The sequence below is a fragment of the Lampetra fluviatilis genome, chromosome 11, assembly GCF_964198595.1.
Source record: "Lampetra fluviatilis chromosome 11, kcLamFluv1.1, whole genome shotgun sequence".
Taxonomy (NCBI): Eukaryota; Metazoa; Chordata; class Hyperoartia; order Petromyzontiformes; family Petromyzontidae; genus Lampetra; species Lampetra fluviatilis.
In genome coordinates, this window is record NC_136285.1 from 15474010 (window position 1) to 15497220 (window position 23211).

The 23211-nt window shown below is 54.5% G+C and overlaps 1 protein-coding gene across 1 annotated transcript; it reads left to right on the forward strand.

Moving 5' to 3' along the window:
* The first annotated feature begins 1493 nt into the window (after window positions 1-1493).
* On the forward strand, window positions 1494-22549 carry LOC144934711 (testin-like). Its single transcript, XM_078860759.1, has 7 exons — window positions 1494-1628; window positions 5451-5536; window positions 9297-9741; window positions 19511-19756; window positions 20337-20600; window positions 21147-21305; window positions 22085-22549. The coding sequence occupies exons 1-7, from the start codon at window positions 1602-1604 to the stop codon at window positions 22280-22282; spliced, it is 1425 nt and encodes a 474-aa protein (XP_078716885.1). The 5' UTR covers window positions 1494-1601; the 3' UTR covers window positions 22283-22549.
* Window positions 22550-23211: the final 662 nt, after the last annotated feature.

Below are 23211 nucleotides of genomic sequence, written 5' to 3' on the forward strand. Positions count from 1 at the left end.
TCGACTAAACACAAAACACAAACATCGACACAACACAAACACCTACTAAACACAAAACACAAACATCGACTAAACACAAACATCGACACAACACAAACATCGACTAAACACAAAACACAAACATCGACTAAACACAAACATCGACACAACACAAACACCGACTAAACACAAACATCGACACAACACAAACACCGACTAAACACAAAACACAAACATCGACTAAACACAAACATCGACACAACACAAACACCGACTAAACACAAAACACAAACATCGACTAAACACAAACATTGACACAACACAAACACCGACTAAACACAAAACACAAACATCGACTAAACACAAACATCGACTAAACACAAACATCGACTAGACACAAATCTAACCAATCACCGGCGCCGTTGTGAAGTCAGCATGAAGCAGCAGCGCGTCTCCTTCCCACATCAGCCTCTCCACGTGCACAACACGTGTGCAGGTTGGTTTAAACTTCTCGCCCGCCGCACGCGCCCCGAACCCGCTCGGGAGTGGTTCAATGTCGGCAGCATTGGCTCAACACTCACGGCCGGTTTCGACATTGAGTGTCTCATCAGCAGAGTCAGGCTCGTCTTGCACCAACGCCGGTGAACTGCCAGACGCGAACCCCTCTATCGTGATCGACAGCGCAGACTCATCGCTGGGGTCCTTGTCGAGAGCACGGGTCACAAGCCATCACGAGAGGGTGGGGGCTGTGTCAGCGGGACGCCGCGAGTGGCGCGCCGGGAGGTCGGACCCGCTCGGCTCGGCGCTCAGGAGACCTTGGCGTGGGTGGTCTCCAGGACCCCCCCCCCCCCCTCAAGGAAGCTCTGCAGGGGTCCGGGTCCGGTCCCCTGGCCTGGGAGCCGCGTGCATACGTGTGTGTGTGTAAGTCAGTGTGTGTGTGTAGATCAGTGTGTGTGTGTGTAAGTCAGTGTGTGTGTGTAAGTCAATGTGTGTGTACGTCAGTCTGTGTGTGTGTAGATCAGTGTGTGTGTGTAAGTCAGTGTGTGTGTGTAGGTCAGTGTGTGTATGTCAGTGTGTGTGTGTAGGTCAGTGTGTGTGTGTAGGTCAGTGTGTGTGTAAGTCAGTGTGTGTGTAGGTCAGTGTGTGTGTGTAGATCACAGTGTGCGTGTGTAGATCAGTGTGTGTGTGTAGATCAGTGTGTGTGTGTGTGTAAGTCAGTGTGTGTGTGTAGATCAGAGTGTGTGTGGTGGTGGTGGTGTAAGGGTGGTTTGGGTGGTAGTGGTGGTGGCATTGGGTACAGAGTGGTTGTGGTGGTGGTATTGGGTACAGAGTGGTTGTGGTTGTCGCGTTGTGGGTGGGTGGTGGTGATGGAGTGGAGGGAGCTGGGTTGAGGCTGTGGGTGTAGAGGGGAGGGGGTGGGTGAGAGTGGATCTCCGGCTCAGTGGCGAGCCCTCTCCCCGCCGTCGCGCGTTCCGGGACCGGGGGGGGGGGTCTCCGAGTGACCCGCAGCAGCTTCCCCCGTCGCGAGTGGAGTCGGCGGCGTGCATTGGACGCAGACCTGGGAGCGCGAGCAGTAAATAGAGGACATCGCGACTCGCACGACCGGGGTTTTGTGTTCCATTATGGATTTGGACGAGCGCTTTAAGAAGGTCAGACATGAACATTTTTGCGCGTGTGCAGCTGCGTGTGGTGGGATATACCTGTGCGTATGCATGCGTATGGGGAGCGGTGGCGCAGTGGTTAGCGCACTGCGCTATGAACCCGGCGACCAGAGTTCAATTCCCGCTCACGGCCAACACCGGTGACGATGATCTGAACCGGTATTGGGCCTCCGCTAGGTCGACTCAGCCTCAAATGAGTACTAAGTGCGATGTATAAACGTCGCCACTTGGAAGACAAAGGCGGTCGGGCGTGCTGCTGGCCACCCACCCCCTCGTGTGACGTGCCGGTCTTCATTGGTGCTCGCTAATAGCACTTGCCCCGAAAGTATGTTCAAGCTATACGGGGCATCTTTGTGTGTGAGACGTTTATTTGTATGTGTGTATACATGTGTGTGGGGCTGTATGTGTACATGTTTGTACATGTGAAGGTGTGTATTTTACAGGATAGTGTATTGTATTCTTGGCCTTAATTAGGTGTTCGCTAACACCGCTTGCCCCAACAGCTGGTGTGGGCTACACTGGGGACCTTTGTCTTTGTGTGTGTGGGTAATTGCCACGATGCATCACGGAGCAGGGCCTCGTGCCCCGAGGGGACAGCTGAGCCCCGATATCGCACGCCGGATAAATAAACCGAAATCTCTTAGGGAGCCTGCGAAGTTTAAATTATTCAAAGAGAATTATACAAAATGCATGAGTGAGAAGCTATTGTGTGTTTGCAATGCGATTGTTAACCGAACCGTGGGCTGTCCGCTGCTGGATGAAGCGATTGCCACCTCGCGCTGCTGCTGCTGTCTGATCAACATGCTTCTTCTCCCGACTCCCAGTGGCATTAAATTATAATTTTGAAACATACACATTCATCAAGCTTCGTGTGCATTGTGTGCATTGTGTGTATTGTGTTTGTTGGTTATCGTTCTCTCGTTTGTATTCCCTCCTTTGGCTGCCATTCCATTACCAGTCTCGTCCGTCTGCCATCATCATCATTTCCATCCCTTCTAGCCACGACGTCTCCTGCCCTGTAGCCAACTTCACTTCCCTTAACAATGCATCAACGGCACTGGTCGTGAGGACACCCTCCAGTTGACCGTGACCACGGACTGTCGGTTGTGTGCGGTGTGTAACGGGTTCGCGTTTGAATGGCGCAGTTTGGTGAACGCGGAACAGGCGCCGCGTTTCGTGGCAGTGCGAGTGGCGCCCAGCCACGCGTGTCGCCACGAGCCGGGCGGGAGCTCGAGAGGGCCCTGGGTCGTCGCCAGCTGTCAAACGCGGCAACGTGAAGACTTAAGAAGAGCAATGCAGCAAATATAAATCAACACAAAAGCAATGGGCACGTGATGTGCATGTATGTTGAACTTCTTTCGCACCGTATGTAGCCAACCGTGCTCATCGGAGGTGCGAAATCAATGCAAAGTTACATTTAGGACACAATTACTTTGCGTGTGTTGATGTCCCTATTAGACCAACACACGGAGCTCGCTGCCCCTGCCCAGCGCCCTCTGTGTTCCTGGCGCTTCCTGCTCGCACATTGAGTTGCGCTGCGCTCGATCGAAGCGAGTTCATGTCACTGTGAGACGGACACGCAGATCTCACCCGCACCTCGCCTGCTCGCGTTGCATTTGCGCTGTTATTTGACTCGTGCCAGTTTCGTTCATGACCGCTAAACCCCGCGACCGTTCCTTGTTCAAACCTCGTCAAGGACCCCGGGCTCTCTTCGTCTGTGTGCCGCTCTGTCGCTCGCCACGGATCTCCCGTGTAACGTCGCCGGCAAACTGGCCAAACGGGATCATCATCTGTAACAAATACAATCAACCCAACAATCAAAGTTTTTATTTAAAACCCGTTCATGGTAACAGTGACTTAGAGAGAGATGGAAATGGATTGCGGGTGGTTATTGCCCTCTTGTGTAAACATAGGCCTCGGCAAGGTAAGGTAAAAGTTAAAAGGTTAAAACATCGAGCCTACCTTTACCCTACATTTTACCTTACCACAATACAATCACTCTGCCCTTACCTTTTACCCTTTAGCAGGTAAGGTAAAAGGTAAAAAGCAACGAGCCTTCCTTTTACCCTACCTTTTACCCTTACCCCATACAAATTACCCGATTACAGGGTAATTACTAGGGTACTACACATGAACAATGTTTATAATGGTAAATGCTGTAAGGTAGAGCGCTTTATTCATATAGAATACTCTCGATGATTCCAATTTTACACGCTTGTTGTCATCGTTGTTGTTGTCGTTGTTGTTGTCGTTGTTGTTGTCGTTGTTGTCGTTGTTGTCGTCGTTGTTGTCGTTGTTGTCGTCGTTGTCGTGTCCTCAAATCTTGTAACTCAATTTTAACCCACTTCCTAATGTGGTATCGACTGCACACTTGGTTTGCTTATGGCATACTGATGACAACACTATATTCTATCATAAAAAACTATATATATTTTTAAACATGATTTTATTTGTTATGTTTCGGCTTGGCTCTAATTGTCCACGCTCAACTGACGTTGGCTGTAATTGGCCACGGTCCGTTACGTCGTGGCAAGCTTCGGGGCCACTTCTTGGAGTTGTGGAGTTCTGCCATTACTAGTACATTTAATAAAAGCGTGTTTAAAAAAGAGTTTTTTTTTTATATTACTTATTAAATGGAGGCCACGGACTGCGCCAAGGAGCTTTTAGCGGTAAACAAGGCACCGTATTTACCGGGTAATATTTTGCGGTACCTTTACCCTACCGGGTAATTCTTCAGAGCTACCTTTACCCTACCCTTTACCTTACCCCTTGGCATGTCGACACATTTACCCTTTACCCTTTTACCCGGTAAAAAGGGTGATTTACCTTACCTTGCCGAGGCCTATGTAAACAGACGAGAGTGTTGGTCCGGGTAGGGAAGCCAGTCGCCTCTTTGCATCCCAATTCCCAGCTGAGATCGACTCAACGACAGCAGGCCGCCCCGGTCAATACTGCAACGTGTATAATATATAATATCTATCAAATACTCCTGCTTCACTCACAGCGGACGTTCAAGGCCCTGTAGCGTCATTTGTAATAAGTTAGCCCATTGTGTGCCGGCCTCACGGTCGACGCAAAATTTGACAAATTCTTCAAATGACACCGCAAATGACTCACTGGGATCACACAGAGGAGCGATCATCGCCCCCACGGGCAGACTCGTGCCCGCTCGCTCGCCAATGCTGCGTCAGTCACACTGTGCCACACATGGACAGCTGCCACCGGGGGTGCCCTTCAATGTGTGAGATGAGATGTGATGAGCTGCTGAGGCATTTCAGCAAACGCCATCCACGTGCAAATGGGGACTATAAAATCTATTAGGTGGATTATTATATCACAGGATGGAGGCGGCTCAGGGGAGGCCTTCATCCAGCAATGGAGTGGCCCTGGTCGTTGATGGTGAGTGGTTTAAACGGACCACGTGTTGGCGTACACGTGAAAGTGAAACGTATTTTGTTGACGCTGAGACGCGGCCTGAAGGATTCACAATCTGCGCAGCGTTCCGTTCAGTTCCTTCCTCCTCATAGCAGATTAAGCTTTGCCAGCCCAAGCTGACCAGCGTGGTGAAGTATGGTCAAACAACCCCCACGACCCGCACAGCGTGGGAGGCCCTCGTCATCCATCAAAGCACCAAGCGTGTGAATGGAAGAGTAGGCCAATCACCATCTAGAGGGGTTCCCACAGCGCCTTGGAGTGGAGGCCCTTGCGCTGGCGAGGGCGCGAGCACTCGTGGTGCACTCTGGGAAAGCGCATCGCTGTCAACATTCCTAGGTACACTTTGTAATCTTGCACGATCTGGCCCCCCCCCAGGTGACCATCTCTCACGAGTGGGGGGCCGGGGCCCCCTGTTCCGCGTGCAAAGATCGCTGCCCCGGCCTGGAGCTCCACTACTGGAGGTGAGGAACCGGCACCCGGCACACCACGTCAAGGTGTGGGGTTCACTCTGGGCCGTGGCTGCTCGCGGTCACGTGCCACCAGTCTGTCGCAGCGGCGGCGACACCAGGAGGAAGCCTCTTGCGTTCCACACTCAGGGGGGAATCCCCGTCGCGATAGCTGGCCCGGTTTTATAACACCCGCGAGATATGCTCATCGTCATCGTCGTCGTCATCAGCTAAATGTGCTCATCATCAGCTAGATATGCGCATCATCATTATCAGCTACATATATTCATCATCATCAGCCAGACATGCTCATGATCATCAGCGACTGCACAAGGCTGGCCCGCGCTAGCGTTGTGTGATGGTGGGGCCAGAACAACATTCAGGCGACGACAACGACGACAACAACAACGCGAGGAGGAGGATTAGGATTCGGGTGGAACGCGCCGCAAATCCTGTGACTGGGTGGACCGCGGGGCCCGAGTCTCCGCCGACTTGCGGGTTCAGTCGAGCCGAGTCGGCGTGTGGATGAGGGCGATAGGGTTCTCGGAGACACACACACGCGCACAAAGATCAAAGATCCCCCGTATTGCCTTAACAGACTGTAGGGGCAAGTGCTGTTAGCGAGCACCTATGAAGGCCGGAACGGTACACGAGGGGGTGGGTGGCCAGCACCACGCCCGACCGCCTTTGTCTCCCTAGCGGCGATGTTTACACACCGCACCAGGTACTCATTTGAGGCTGAGTCGACCTAGGGGAGGCCCAGGACCGGTTCAGATAATCGTCACTGGTGTTAGCCGTGAGCGGGAATCGAACCCGGGTCGCCAGGTTCATAGCGCAGCGCGCTAACCGCTACACTACCGCTCCCCACACACACGCGCACACACACACGCACGTGCACACGCGATAGGGTTCTCGGAGACACACACACACACGTGCACACACACATGTGCACACACACACGTGCACACACGCACGTGCACACACACGCACACACACGTGCACACGCACACACACGTGCACACGCACACATGCACACACACGTGCACACACGCACGTGCACAAACGCACATGCACACACACACGCACACTCACAACAACAACAACAACCGCCATTCGCCACTAAGTGGCGGTGACGTCACCACGACGCTTGTGCCAGGCCAAGTGCACCTTGAGGCCACGTGAAGTGTCGAACGCCCGCTGACAGGAGGTCACGGGGCAGACCCAGCAGGTGCCACGGGTCGACTGACCGAGATGACCGAGATGACTGGCTGATGCACCACCTGTGCCCCCTACTGTACCAACTTGCTGTGCTTTAGCCACCCGGCGCTCCGCTCGTTGTTGTGAGCGTCGCTCCTCCGCCCTCCGTTGTTGTTGGAGGGCGACTGCCTCCAACTGCCCAGTAGCGTCCTTCACGAGCCTCCTCCACTGAGGCCGATCTTGACACCGCTGGTACCAGTCATCGGCAAATCCACTCAGCTCCACGTCCTCCTGTACCACATCACTCCATCTCTTCTCTAGCCCGTGCCGCGCCCGTTTAGCCCCCTCGATCCGGCCGAACAAAAGCTGTTTAGGCATGCGGTGGCTGGGCATGCGGGCTACATGACCCAGCCAACGCAGCCTTGCCTGCCGGAGGAGCTCACCGATGGGACTTTGCCCAGATATTTCAAGGATTTGTGAGCTCCTCACACAATCCAGCCTGGTTAAACCCAGGATGGATCGTAGGCAGGCCAGCCTGAATGTTTATAACCGGCACGAAGCTTCAGGTCTTCTCGGTCACGGTCATTCCCTCCCTTCTCTACGCTTGCGAAACGTGGACCCCCCTAATGGAGCATCTTCGCCGGTTGGAAACAAAAAAAACGCACACTCACACACACACTCACACACGCACGTGCACACACGCACGCACGTGCACACACACGCACACACACGTGCACACGCACACACACGTGCACACGCACACACAAAAACAAAGATCACCCGCATAGCCTCAACAAACTTTTGGAGCCAGAGTTGTTAGCGGACACCTATGAAGGCCGGCACGGCACACAAGGGGGTAGATGGCAAGGATCACGGCCGGCCGCCTTTATCTCCCTATTGGCAAAGTTTACACATCGCACCAGGTACTAATTTGGGGCTGGGTAGACCTAGGGGAGGCTCAGTACCACACACAACCACACACATACACACGCTAGTGCACTGTATGATCGCACACACACACGTTTGACGCCCACTCTCTCTGGACCGCGCGATGTGGTCAGTGGCAACTGCGAGAGAAGGAACTTGGCCAGGAAATTCGAGCCCGGGCGATAGCGGCGACAACAAATCTAGCGGTGGCTCCGGTCTGGCAGCGGCCTCCTTCTCCACAAAGCAACGCGGACACGATTCTCACTCAGCCTGGGTCTGCCATTCAAACCGTGCCGGCTCCTGCAATGAAGTTTTAACACAGCAAGGCCCGTACCAGACATCGGGACCGGTCTTGCTGCAGATGCCACACAGGTGGCAATCCTATTGCAGTTCCAGCATTCTATCTAGTCTGCCCCGGGCTTTACAGGCTCAGGTGATCATGATTGCAAGTTGATGTATTGATATGCAGGTGGATTCACAGAGAGACCCTTAGACTCGCATATAACCACACGTCCCAATTGGAGAGACCGTAAAACCGGAGTGGAGTTTGAAGTCTCACAAAACCCGAAGCCGCGATCCAGCAACTCTCATGTCCCACTGCGATGGCAGTGGCTAGCCGAAGAACTTAGATGGCTACACTCACCACGCTCACCACACCCGCCACACGCATAGCACATTATGCGGTGGTGAGACGTGACATCACATTATCATGGGTTTAATGTCATCATGAGTTTAGCAAAACAGCCGTCTTGTTGTGTTGAACATAGCATTGCTTTTAAGCAAAGCTGTGCAATTAACAATGGGATTTAAGTGACATTGCGATGCCTGTGCTGCTATTAGTCGGCGTATACCCTGTCTGCTAAGGGTGGTTCTAAACTTCACGTGTCTCTTAGACGTCAACCCCCTTGGCTCCGTGACTCCTCCTGGCCATCGTCCCGTGACGCGCCCCAGGCCGCTCACCCCCCAGCGGCACAGGGCACGAAATGCGTCCCAGTGTACGCCCAGCGGGGAGATGGAGCGATGAAATCAGTTTGTGTTGCAGGTGCTCCACGGCGTCAGGGCCACGTCCAGAGACATTGCGCTGAGTGTAGCATTCTGAGTTGACCATTCGCGTTCCTTCACGTGCGTGGGATATATCCCGTCGCCCTCTACCATCCACAAACGACTCGGCGCCGCCTGCGAGTGACGTTACAAACCCCGTGGCGTCGTTCGCAAGAGTTGGCCATCACGTGCCACCGGTGTCACGGTCTAAATTTTCTAAGTTCGAAACGAAACCGCAAATACTCGATTGGGATTCCACAAAGAGCAGACTGTGTGTCACCTCGTCCCTGTGTGTCACCTCGTCCCTGTGTGTCACCTCGTCCCTGTGTGTCACCTCGTGCCACACAGGGACAGCTGCCACTGGGGTGCCCTTTCTAATGTTGTTGAGAAGAGATGCGATGCAAGGTGCTTTGAGATGTGGAGGCATAAAAGCGAGCGCCGTATAGATTAAAACTGATGGCGATGATGTTGCTGGTGGTCTATCTGGAAGTTGGTGGACTATCAGGGTGCTGGTGGTCTATCTGGGAGTTGGTGGTCTATCTGGGTGCCGCACTGCGGTGCAGGGCGACTGAGTAAGGCGGCCACCTCTCGCCTCGTGGTGCCCTCGCAGGAGAGTTTGCGTCAACTGCAAATGCAGCCCGGAGCAGCACCTCGTGGAGCGGGAGCAGGCGGGGCAGCAGCAGCTCCAGCAGCAGCAGCAACTCCAGCAGCTCCAGCAGGAAGATTTGAAGGAGGGCAGCACGACCCCAGAGGGCCTCGTGGGGGCCCAGAGGTCGGGGTCGCCCCCCCTGTGTGACGGGGCCGTGGGTCACCGTCTACTGCCAGCGTCGTCATCGTCACCGCAGTCGATAAAACTCCGCGACGTCAACGGCGATGGTGGCAGGGCTCCTCCACCTCCTCCTCCACCTCCTCCACCTCCTCCACCTCCTCCCGTCCCTGCTCCTTCTTCTCCTCCTCCGGTATCGGCACAGAACGGAAATCGAGGAGTGGCGGAGAGGGAGCAGCGGGCGGCGGTGCAGCACGCGGCTGGACTGGTCAGGCCCTCGCCTCGCCAGGTGAGCGGCGAGCGTGGGGCGCGGTGACACTGCAGCCCCCGGAGGGTGGCGCGTTCGCCGCTTGCTATCACAGAAGTTTGAATCTGACGGGCCGGCCCGGTTAATACTGTGGTGGTGTAGGAAACATGAAGTACTTTGACTACTACTCCTGTGCTCCGTCTGCCTCACAGAGGACGTTACAGATCCCGTGACGCCATTCGCAGGAGTGGACCATCGCCTACCGGCGTCATGATACAAATTTGCCAAATTCTAAAAAGTAAAAGCGGAAATGACTCGATTGGGATTCCACACACAGCAGACTAATGTTCGCCAGGTGCTGCGTCACCTCGTGCTGCACAGGGGCAGCTGCCACTGAGGGCGCCCTTTAAAATGTGTTGAGATGAGATGCCATGCAAGTCGCGTATCTCGTGTAATGCGCTCAGAGGCGCCACTTCCGCAGTGACGGCTTTGTCAGAAACACCGTTCACTCGTAACAGTGTTAGTGCAGTGTTAGTGCAGTGTTAGAGTTAGTGCAGAGTTAGTGCGGAGTTAGTGCAGTGTTAGAGTTAGTGCGGAGTTAGTGCAGTGGTAGAGTTAGTGCAGTGGTAGAGTTAGTGCGGAGTTAGTGTAGTGGTAGAGTTAGTGCAGTGGTAGAGTTAGTGCGGAGTTAGTGCAGTGGTAGAGTTAGTGCAGTGGTAGAGTTAGTGCAGTGGTAGAGTTAGTGCGGAGTTAGTGTAGTGGTAGAGTTAGTGCAGTGGTAGAGTTAGTGCGGAGTTAGTGTAGTGGTAGAGTTAGTGCAGTGGTAGAGTTAGTGTAGTGGTAGTGTAGTGGTAGAGTTAGTGTAGTGGTAGTGTTAGTGTAGTGGTAGTGTAGTGGTAGAGTTAGTGTAGTGGTAGTGTAGTGGTAGAGTTAGTGTAGTGGTAGTGTTAGTGTAGTGGTAGTGCAGTGGTAGAGTTAATGTAGTGGTAGTGTAGTGGTAGAGTTAGTGTAGTGGTAGTGTTAGTGTAGTGGTAGTGTAGTGGTAGTGTTAGTGTAGTGGTAGTGTAGTGGTAGAGTTAGTGTAGTGGTAGTGTAGTGGTAGAGTTAGTGTAGTGGTAGTGTTAGTGTAGTGGTAGTGTAGTGGTAGAGTTAGTGTAGTGGTAGTGTAGTGGTAGAGTTAGTGTAGTGGTAGTGTTAGTGTAGTGGTAGTGCAGTGGTAGAGTTAGTGTAGTGGTAGTGTAGTGGTAGAGTTAGTGTAGTGGTAGTGTTAGTGTAGTGGTAGTGTAGTGGTAGTGTTAGTGTAGTGGTAGTGTAGTGGTAGAGTTAGTGTAGTGGTAGTGTTAGTGTAGTGGTAGTGCAGTGGTAGAGTTAGTGTCGCTCACCGCGCTGCCCCGTCAGCTCCTTTAAAGGAGAGTGGCCTCTCCCTCTGTGTGTGTGGCGGCGCGTGGAGGAACTCACTTGGGCTCAACACACAAAGCGCACGAGCGGCCACACGCCAGCACCCTGAGCATTGCCAGTGCGTGGCTCTCTGTGTGAGTTGGTCGGTCTCTACATAAGTCGATGTGTCTCTAGGCAAGTTGATTGGTATATACAAAAGTGTATGGGTCTCTATGTAAGTCCATGTGTATATATGTAGGTATATGGCCATCTCCGTGAGTCTGTGGGTATCTATATAAGTCTATGGGTCCTATATAAATGTATGGGTTATCCCGTCCCCTATAAGTATTTATGTTAGATGGTATTTACTTAAAGTTCACGGGTATCCTTGTAACTATAGATCATGCCTCAATAAGTGGGTCGTTCCGTGGCTCGATGGATGTGTTTGTTGGTAATTAGTTGTTTTCATTGTTTCTCGTTCCTGCCTGTCCCAGTGCCTCTGTGCAATCTGTCTTGTTCCGCCTCGTTCTTTGTAGCGGAACATCACTCATTGTAATTCGCGCACATTTCCCACACACCCAAAAGAGTCCATTCCCATTCTCGCACGACTGAAGCCACGACTCGCGTGCAGAGGGATCCATCACAGAGCAGTCCACTCGAGTGATCGTGACGACCAACCCAGGCAGGGAATCGGCTGCGTTCGGGAGGCGGTGGGCATCGATTTGTCCCGACGTTTCGTGCCAGTGCCGCTGTGCTCAACTCTATCGCAGGGACACTGCGCGATTATGATAATAGACCTGGGCTGACAGAGAGACGTGTCCTAGTTTGCTCTGTGGAATAACAGCAGAGAGATACATACACAGAGACACATAGATTCTCATAGAGACAAGTAGATTCATCGTGATGTAAATAGACTCATAGAGAGACACATAGACTCGAACAGAGAGACACATAGACTCACAGCGAGATGCATAGACTAGAACAGAGAGATGCATAGACTCACAGAGAGACACATAGACTCACAGAGAGACACATAGACTCACAGAGAGACGCATAGACTCACAGAGAGACGCATAGACTCACAGAGAGACGCATAGACTCACAGCGAGATGCATAGACTCGAACAGAGAGATACATAGACTCACAGCGAGACGCATAGACTCACAGAGAGACACATAGACTCACAGAGAGACACATAGACTCACAGAGAGACGCATAGACTCACAGAGAGACGCATAGACTCACAGAGAGACGCATAGACTCACAGCGAGATGCATAGACTCGAACAGAGAGATACATACTCACAAAGCGACACGTAATAATAATGTACATGTTTTACGCGCCTTTAATTCCTAGATCCCAATGCAGCCGTGTATGGAAAGCAGGGAATGGGCAGAGCCTGCCGGCTGAACGGCCAGACCGAGGCAAGTGGTGAAGGCAAATTTGAAGAGGACAATATTCAACTCAGACAACAAAGACGCACAGACAGACATATCGACTCATCCAGAGGCCCGTAGACTCAAGGAAGTCTACGGGTCTCCGCGCGAGTCTTTGTGACGGTTGGCCCCCACCCACAGGCCGAACCCGGCTCCCGGTGAGCCCAGGGCGGGGTGGTGGCCGCGTGCCCCCCCCCCGCCGCTCCTTCTGCCAGGATATTCGCGTGCGCCGCTCGCAGAGCGCCCATCGACGGTTCGACTTCTCTCTCTCTCAGAATCCGGCGGCGGAATTCTCAAAACTTGACTCATTACCCAGGAATTTCCTGTTACTCTCTCCTACTGCCTTATCGGGGAGCGGAGTAGCGAACTCGGCGCTCGGGGCAGGGCTGTTAGGGGGGCCCAGGAAGGAGAGGGGGTAAGGAAAGTAAAGTGTGTGTGGGGGGGGGCTGAATGTGGTGGGTGATTGTGATGGTGGGGGCGGGCAGGACAGGAGAGAAGATTTGGCACAGAGACGCGAGGGCGCATCCCGTGTGCGCCCTCGCGTCTCTGGGCGATGATGCCGCCGAATCCCACGGAAGGGGCCACTCAGCGCCCTGTCCGGGGAGCTCCTCGCGGCCCGGCAGTGCCGCTCGGTGGCCCGGCAGTGCCGCTCGGCGGCGCTCCCCCTCGAGGCTCGCGGTCATAAATCGCCGTCGTCGTCGGTATCAGGCACGGCCACTCCACTGCCGGATGAAGACGGCCTTCCCCCTCGAGCCGCCGCCACCCGCACGATCCTGCGACGCAACGGCCCACGCGGCCCCTGCTCGGTGCACGCGCAATGTTTGGGGTCGCTCCATCTCCCCGGTGGTGACCTCGCGGACGCGTGCCACGAGTAACGCGCTCGCGAGGTGAGAACGTCAAACTGATATCCACTGCTGGATGAAGGCCAAACAACCATGCCAGTCATCGGGGCTTGTTTGACCAAACCTCACCGCGCAGGGCAGTGGGGGCCAGTGCAGCAGAGTGGACACATGCCCCGTTCAGATGTCACTCGCCACTGACGTTATCCGTGATCGGAGATCGAACTCGGGTCGCTGGGTTCGTAGTGCTCTGGGAAAACCACTGCACCACCGCTCCCCATTACCCAAACACACTCACGCAGGCTTACACACTCACACGTATACACTCACATACACGTATACACTCACATACACGTATACACTCACGTAACATATACATTTATACACAAAGACAAACATCCCCCATATAACCTTAACAGACTGTTGGGGCAAGTGCTGTTGACGAGCACTTCTGAAGGCCGGCACGAAACATTAGGGGTGGGTGGCCAGCACCGCCACGCCCGACCGCCTTTGTCTCCCCAGTGGCGATGTTTACACACCGCACCAGGTGCAAATTTGAGGTTGAGTCGACCTAGGGGGCGCGCAGGACCGGTTCAGATACTCGTCACATCGACATATTCATATCGTCTCGCTATGATGTGTACATAATCATAACGCTCGAGATTACACGCAGCCCCATCATGCGGTTATCTCGAGTCGCCAGCAGTTGGTTGTGGTGGCAGGGCCGGGGGTGAGTGAAGGGGTAATGGGTGTGTGTGTGGGTGGGTGTGTGTGTGGGTGTGTGTGTGTGCCAGTGTTTCTATAGTGCTGACCACCCACCCCCTCGTGAGCCGTGTCGGCATTTGTAGGTGCTACTCGCTCACAGCACTTGTCGCAATAGCCTTTAAAGGCTATAGGGGGATTGTTTGTCTTTGGCATTTTAGCACTTTGCCAGAAACAGGGGTGACTCACAGCTCTCCTCGCTTCCATCGCTGCTCGCCGCAGCATGAGCAGGGTCGTCGGCAGAAGCAGCAGTCGCATAATCATCATCATCATCAGCAGCATCATCATCATCAGCAGCATCATTAGCAGCAGAGCAATCGCTCGGGTACTACGAATCGAGGCGACCGCCCCGGGCCCCGCGCTTTGGGAGGGGCACACTTCGCCGTCACAGTGTCAGATGTGATGCTGCCGATCTAGTTTCAAGGCGTCGGAGGGCCCCACGGGGTGTGATTTGCCCCGCAGCATCATCACCAGTATCGACTATGATCAGGTGCAGAACAAGCAGCATCATTAGCAGTAGAAGCAGCAGCAGCATCGTCAATCGCCATGAGTAGCAGCAGCAGAAACTGCAGCATTATCAGCAGCATCATCGTAATCGCATCAGCAGCCACAGTATGTGTGTGGGTGATCATATTCGGGCGCAAGTTTTTGGGGTGCGTCCTTTCGGGAGCGATTCCGTCACCTCGCTTGGGATATTGTCAATGATGGACACGCACCACCACCACCACCAACCACCACCACCACCAACCACCACCTCTAACCACCACCACCACCAACCACCACCACCTCTAACAACCACCACCACCAACCACCACCACCAACCACCACCTCTAACCACCACCACCACAAACCACCACCACCACCAACCACCACCACCACCAACCACCACCAACCACCACCACCACCAACCAACCACCTCTAACCACCACCACCACCAACCACCACCACCACCTCCAAACACCACCACCACCAACCACCACCACTAACCACCACCACCACCTCTAACCACCACCTCTAACCACCACCAACCACCACCTCTAACCACCACCGCGGTGCCCTCCGTGCCGCTATGATCCCAGGCGTGCCGCCTCCTCGTTCACTCGCAGGGAGGCGCGGCGGCGTGCCCATACAAGGCGCAAGCAGAGGGACAGCAGCAGCAGCAGCCTGGCCGATGGCTTTCGCCTCCCTCCCCAACAACAATGACCGCTGCACGGAGCAGGCGTGGGGAGCTGCCGCGGGGTGGCAGTGGTCGCACTCGCTGCGAGAAGGACGAGGGCTCGATTCACGCCTCGGGCGCCCCATGCTGCGTGCAGTTTGGGAGTTCTCTCGCCCTGTTCGGGCACGGGGTTCCTCTGGGTTTACCGGTTTACTCCCATAAGCTAAATCATAATCATTGGTATGAGCCAAACATCCCAATACTGAAACATTACCTGCGAATTACTCACTTGGGATCACACTCAGCTGCAATATCGCCTCCGCTACTGCAAAAGAGTTGGCAGGACCCTTCTGAAAGAGGGTCTTGAGACTCAGTGAGGCTTTCCTGGATTCACAAGCGCAATAACAAAGATGAGAAAGGCTACGATGACGATGACACCACCACATTGCGTGTCACTACATACACCCACTCACCACACTGCAGGGCACAACACGTCTCTCTCTGCTCCCTTCCCAGCTCTACTCCACTGTGGGAGTCCCTCTCCAGTGAGCGTCGTCTCTTCCCCCCAAGCTCTCACAACAATAATAACCTCGCTCGTTTTAAGAAACGTGTCAACGACTATCGATTGCGACTGTCACGGTGCCGTTGCTTGCTGGCCGCTTGACGTGTTGGGAGTCTGGGCCCCGTGCTCAGCGACTGTTGAAGATCGACCTGGGTCATCAGAACAACCAAAGCGACAACAAAACATAACGGGAAGCAATTCAGCGAATAGAGATCTGAAAGCAAACACAGGCGCCGGTTCGCGAAGAACGTTCTCTGGAGCTGTGCCCGCTCACGATCACACAGCCCGGGCCGCCGTGTGAGCATCATCACCAGCATCATCATCACCAGCATCATCACCAGCATCATCATCATCACCATCACCAGCATCATCATCACTAGCATGATCATCACCAGCATCATCATCACCAGCATCACCAGCATCATCACCATCATCATCACCATCAATCATCACCATCATCATCACGACCGCCACGCGTATAGGGTGTCGGTGTGGGTGAGGCGCACTGGTGGTGGCGCGCACACACCACGCACACTACGCTCACCACGCACACCACGCACACCACACACACCACGCACACCACGCACACCACACACACACACCACGCACACCACGCACGGCGCGCACACACCACGCACACCACACACACCACACACACCACGCACACCACACACACCACGCACACCATACACACCACGTACACCACACACACCACACACACCACGCATACCACACACACCACACACACCACGCACACCACACACACCACACACACCACACACACCACACACACCACACACACCACGCATACCACACACACCACACACACCACACACACCACGCACACCACGCACGGCGCGCACACACAACGCACACCACGCACACCACACACACCACGCACACCACGCACACCACGCACGGCGCGCACACACCACGCACACCACGCACGGCGCGCACACACCACGCACACCACGCACGGCGTGGCGGCCACCGTGGAAGCTGCAGCTGCGCGCGGCGGCGGCTGAGCGACTCCCCCGGTGGTGGTGGTCGGGGTGGAGCTTCCGGCCCGATAGGATCTGAGAGCGACGCCCTCGCGCGAAGCCCGCGCGCGCCTTCCCGGCCACCTTCATCCAGCAGTGGATATGTCGCGCTGATGATGAAGATGATGATGCGGCAGTGTTCACGTGCGTTACAATACCTCTCGTCTCTCACGACAGTTTCGCGACCAATTTTGATCTATAGTAGAGGGTTTTGGGTTAGATCGCGTACATAGATAATGCGTCCTTAAACCCGCCACCACCCGACACCGCCGGCTAGTAATGTTTGTCGCGTAAACAAAACATGCCAATTCGTGACCCACAACATTACAAGTTGTAGGTTTTACTCTCCAACACATCGGGTGTGCTCAACTAGTAGCTGGCATGTTTTGTTTACGTGACAAACCGACTAATTGGCTGTCGAGTGGTGGCGGGTTTAAGGACCCATTTATATTCACATTCTTAGGTTTTTTCGGTAAAGTCACGTAGGTAAAACATCAAAATTAATAAAAAATAAAATAAAGATCACGACGTTTCGGAGGCAACACAAGTCTCCGTCATCAGGTGGGACCGTCACAGCCAGATTAGCTGCATCAAGTGAGGCAATGATTCAAGAAGTAATCCCTTATAAGCAAGTTGAGGGGGGAGGAGAGGGGGGAGCTCATCAGAATGTGGTAGCCAATGAATGGAACGCATCGGGAGGGAGGGGGGCGGGGCTCAAAGACGGCACGGAGTGCCACGTACAACGCATCGGGAGGGGGAGGGGGGCGGGGCCAAAAGGATGGGCGACGGCGTGGACGCGGTTGTGCGCAAGCGACTACTGCTGCACACGCCAACGCATTGGACAGAGAGGGGGGAGGGGAGGCCTGATACACATGATAGAAAATAACTAAAATGCCCATGTTTATACCAATGCTGGCTGAACAATGAAGCGAGTACTGTTAAACACTGGGGATGTTAACACTCGGTAAAGTAAAGTAAAATAGTGCCTGTCAGATAAGATGGTCCAAAAAAGTGTAATTAAGTCTTTTTTGCGTGGTTGATAACATCTTTCCAATGATTTAAAGCTTTCGTGACTGCAGGGATTCATCTTCTTGGTTCTTTCGGTAAAGTCGCGTAGAAGGGAAGTAATAAAATAATAAAAATAAAACATAATAAAATGAAATAATTCTCACGACGTTTCGGCTACAACGCAAGCAGCCGTCTTCAGGTGAAGAATGAGACACTACCAAGCTAGGAGCTTATATACAAACTGGGTTGGAGGTGGAAGGCGCTCTTCCACCTCCAACCCAGTTTGTATATAAGCTCCTAGCTTGGTAGTGTCTCATTCTTCACCTGAAGACGGCTGCTTGCGTTGTAGCCGAAACGTCGTGAGAATTATTTCATTTTATTATGTTTTATTTTTATTATTTTATTACTTCCCTTCTACGCGACTTTACCGAAAGAACCAAGAAGATCTTTCCAATGATTACTAAGTTTGTACCCATCATCACGGTTGAAATTATGTCTGTGTTTGTATATTTGTATGGCTTCGTGTACAAACCTTTGATGGTAGCCAGGAGGTTTGCAGAGAACCTTGGTCTCGGAAAGGACAATTTCATGAGAGCCCACCGAGTTGTAGCAATGATCGGCAACGGCCGAAGAATCAGTTCTGCCGTGTTTCAGATCTGACTTGTGCTCGCGGACACGATCAGAAACATGACGTTTCGTTTCTCCAATGTAGCAATCACCACAAATGCAACTCAATTTGTAGACTCCAGGATACTGTAAGTCAGGAACGACATCCTTCACAGATGGAATCAGATCACGGATTTTATGCACTGTACTGAATCGGACTTGGATCTTATGTTTGTTTAGAATTTTGGAGATCTTTTTGGTCACGCCTGCTATGTATGGTAACGTGATAGTTTTGGTCGGAGTTGCATGTGGCTGTATCTGTGTGGTGGGAGAGACCCATTTATATTTATGCGATGGAACCCAACAACCTCGATTATGGATCTCTCACACTATCTGGCAGTGGATGGATCTTGGCCGGTTGCTTTGTTAGGAAGCGACACCGCCCAGGGCTCACCAGAGTACAGCACCTGACGAGAGCCGGGAGGTCTCACGGTGATGTGTTGAGCAGCAGGGGGGCCCTGTCCACTCACGGCCCAACATAATCTAGTACTGCATTTTGGATATTCTGATTATTATTATCATCACGACGCTTGTTACCCCACGATAGCTTGGCTGAGTCTCAAGCCTCTTTTTCAGGAGGTCCTGCCAAGTTCGACGCAGTCGGGGGCGATGTTGCTGCTGTGGGTGATCCCAATCGAGTGATTTGCCGGTACATTTTCAGCATTTGGAAATGGTTTTGGCCAATAGCATTTCAACTGCGGCGTGTGGGTTTAGCTATGGGAAGAAACATGAGAATCCGGAGGAAACCCGAGCAGAACAGGGGGATAGCGTATAAACTCCACGCAGAAAGGCACCTCAGTCAGAAATCGAACCCAGGGTCCAGGTAGCTGTGGAGCGTAGGCACTGCGCTCCCTTGCGCCGCGCTGCGTCATTGTGGCTGATGTCCGTTATTCGCAGAGCTGGGGCGGTACCCTGGAGCGAGCGGACAGGCTTGGTGACGATCGACGCTCGACGTTCTGTCGCAGGTGGCCGAGGCGCCGGGGGGAGATCCGCACGTGAACGACCGCGGGCCCCGAGACGAGGCGACGCTCAGCATGGCCGACTGCGTCCCGCACTGGGCCCCCGTGGGGGCCAACGGGGGGCCCTTGGGGAAACCCCCAAGGGGACCCCCAGGGGCGCGGACCCCCCCGCCCGAGACGCACGCGGAGGCCAGGTCCTTGAGAAGCGCGGGGAGCGGAGATGCGAGCGCTGCCGAGGGGCTGACTCTCTACGTGAGTCTCCATGCGGCCTCAGCGGCAGTGGCGCCTTGACTCAACCCGTGGCTGTCCACAGCCAGTTCAACAGTAATGGTTGATTTTCGGGATAGTGGCAACAAGATTTGGCAGCAATTAGGTGCCATTTAGCCATATATATGTGTGTGTGTGTGTTCGTACTATACGGAGTATGGGTTCACTGTATATGTGTGTGGGTAGCGACCCAAGCTCGATTCCCGCCCCACAGCCAACATCAGGAGCAATTATCTGAATCGGTCCTGGACCTGCCCTAGGTCTCCTCAGCCTTAAATGAGTACTACCTGGTGCTGTGTGTGTTAAACACCAGCAGTGGAGAGACACAGGTGGGGGCTGGCTTCACCATTCACGTCGTAGCACCTTGAGGAATGACCACATATTTGAGATGCTTTCATCCAGAAGTGGATAGACCATGGCTCACGACGATGGCAATGACAATGATGACGATTATGACGAAGATGATGACGATAATGACGACGATGTTGATGACGATGATGATGGTGACGATGATGATGAAGACGATGATGATGATGACGATGACGACGACCTGTGTCCGTCCCAGGTGTGCTGGGGGTGCGGGGGCACGCTGGAGGAGGGCGAGCGTGCCGTGAGTGCCGGCGGGGAGGACGCGCGCCGCATGTGGCACGTCCGCTGCTTCGTGTGCTCCACGTGCCGCGAGCCGCTCGCCAGCCTCCTCTACTACTGGGACAACGGCGCGCTCTTCTGCCACCTGCATTACCAGACCGGGGCCCAGGACATCCACCCTGCTGGAGAGGGGCAGGGGACGGGCGCGGAGGCACCGCCCGTGTGCGCGCGGTGCACCGAGGTGCCGCGTTTGTCCCGTCCCTCTCGTCTGCGTGGTCTCGTTTGCATTGTTGGGTTCGGTTTATGTTCTCGTTTGTATTGTTTCAATGGGGCTGGTACGAGTGGCTGCTGATATGGCGAGGGGTAGGGTCAGTGAGAGGGCTTGTCCTAGTGGCCGACGAGTTAGTTGGATAAGGCCGGTTGGTCGGTTGGGGCTAATACTCAGAGCTAGTTAGCTAGCTGGTGATGTGTAGCGGTGATGCTGACTGGCTGGTGAGGCATGGAGGTATAGAGGTATAGAGGTGGTGATGGTGGTTGGTGAGGTGTAGAGGTGGTGATGGTGGTGGTGAGGTGTAGAGGTGGTGATGGTGGTGGTGAGGTATAGAGGTGGTGATGGTGAGGTGTAGAGGTGGTGATGGTGGTTGGTGAGGTGTAGAGGAGGTGATGGTGGTGAGGTGTAGAGGAGGCGATGGTGCTGGCTGGCTGGTGAGGCATAGCGGCGAGGAGTTGATCGCGACGCTGCGTTCGTTCCCGGCCGTCGCTGCCGCTGTGCACGGCGCCCTCGCAGGCGATCGTGAGCTGCGAGTACACGCGCGCCGAGGGACGCTGCTGGCACCTGGACCACTTCTGCTGTCTGGAGTGCGGGGTGCAGCTGGCGGGGCAGACCTACGTGGCCGAGACGGAGCAGCCCGTCTGCCTGCAGTGCTACCGCAGCTCCTACGCCAAGGCGAGTGCCGCACCCTCACGGCCACCCCGCGCTTCGCTCACAATCTCCCTCGCAGTAGGAAGTGGACCTCGGTTCAATTCCCGACTCGGGACGTCTTTGTGTGTGGAGTTGGGGGAGCGGTAGTGTAGCGGTTAGCGCTCTACGCTAGGAACCCTGCCACCCGAATCCCGCTCAAGGTCAACACTGATTATCTGAACCGGTCCTGGGACTCCGCTAGGTCGACTCGGCCTGAAATTAGTACCTGATACGATCTGTAAACATCGCCACTGGGGAGACAAAGACAGCCGGGCGTGGTGTTTGCTCGCTAACAGCATTTGCCCCAACAGTCTGTTAAGGCTATACGGGGGACCTTTCTCTGTGCCTTGTGAGTGTGTGGGTGTTTGTCCGAGCGAGTGTGTGGAGTTTATATGTTGTCCTCCTGTCCCGCATGGGTTTCTTCCTGGGTGCTGTTTCCTCCCACAGCCCACACACAGTGGGACTGGTATTGGTCAGACATCCCAATGCTGAATAATTATAATTATAATCACCCAAATGACTCATTTGGGAACACACACAGCAGTAGTAGCAACATCGCCTCCCCGACTGCGAAAACTTGGCAGGACCCTTCTGAAAGGGAGTCTTGAGACTCAGTGAGGCTCTCCTGCCTAAACAAGCAGAGTAATACTAATAACAACTGCACAACCCCCCACTGAGCCCATGACCGTTCACTTCATGAACGTACCCTTGGCATGGGGGAGACTGACCCCGCGTGACCTCGCGACCCCCCCCCCCCCCGGCAGAGCTGCGAGGGCTGCGGCGGCGTCATCGACGCGGAGGAAGAGCGCGTGGCGCACGGCCCCCGTCAGTGGCACGCGCGCCCCTCCTGCTTCCGCTGCTCCGGTTGCAGCTGCGCCCTGGTGCAGCGGCGCTTCATCCCGGCCGGCACGCGGCTCTACTGCTCGCTGGGCTGCCGCGACGGCGCCCCCGGGGAGGGCTAGCGAGCTGGGAGGCTGTTGGGGGGAAAGAGGAGGTCGTGGGGTAGGAGGGGTGCATTCCCAAAATGTCAGGGTTTTTTGTAGGGCCCCACGTTAACAATAATAACACGTCACCTGTTTTCTCTGGTGGATATTAAACCAAACATACCAATTTAAATGTCCGGGGTCTGAATGACCAGCCGCTGGCAGAGAGCGCGGTGGGTGGTTCCCCGAGCTACCCGCTGGGGGGCACTCGTGGATCTGGGTGATTGCCAGCGCTCCCAGGTGAACATCTCGGGGTAGGGGGCTGTGTGGGGTGGGGGGACCTACAGGGGGAGGGGGCGGAGAGGGAGAGATAACTCTGCATCGTGGTGGCTCCCTGAGCTACCACGGGAGTGGTTTAGGACTCTGGGTCTGGGTGGCTCATTGCACTACCGGGAGGGCAATGATCAAAGGCCGCCGTAGGGATTCGTGAGATTGGTGCCGAGACGAGCTGCGAGCTGAAGACATGGATCAGAGAGCCACTGCGCCACCCACCGCGTGACGTGTTCACGAGACGCATGGTGATGTCACAGCCATGTGATAGGCTCCGGCTCCGACTGGGACCACGTGGATTTGAGCCGGCTCCCTTGAACCAGAGCCAAGCCTGAGCCGAGCCACCACCACGGTTTGCTTTTATATAACTGCCTTAAAAACAGAGTTCACGATCACACACAAATGGATCACAAAACGCAATCGCGCAGTGGGTGTGCTTTCGGGGTTTTGTCGTCAAGATGGCAAAGAAATGTCCATGCGGACGTCGTGCAGGAAGCGGTGCACGGCCTTGTGTGGCCGTGACAGATGAAGTCAAACAACTACTTCTGAGGTCCCTTCAATTGCCTCTTTCCCACACTCGGTGGCGGAGGGCCCTGTAGAGGTGGACGGCGCGTGGCAGCCAGCTGGAAGATTTTTCA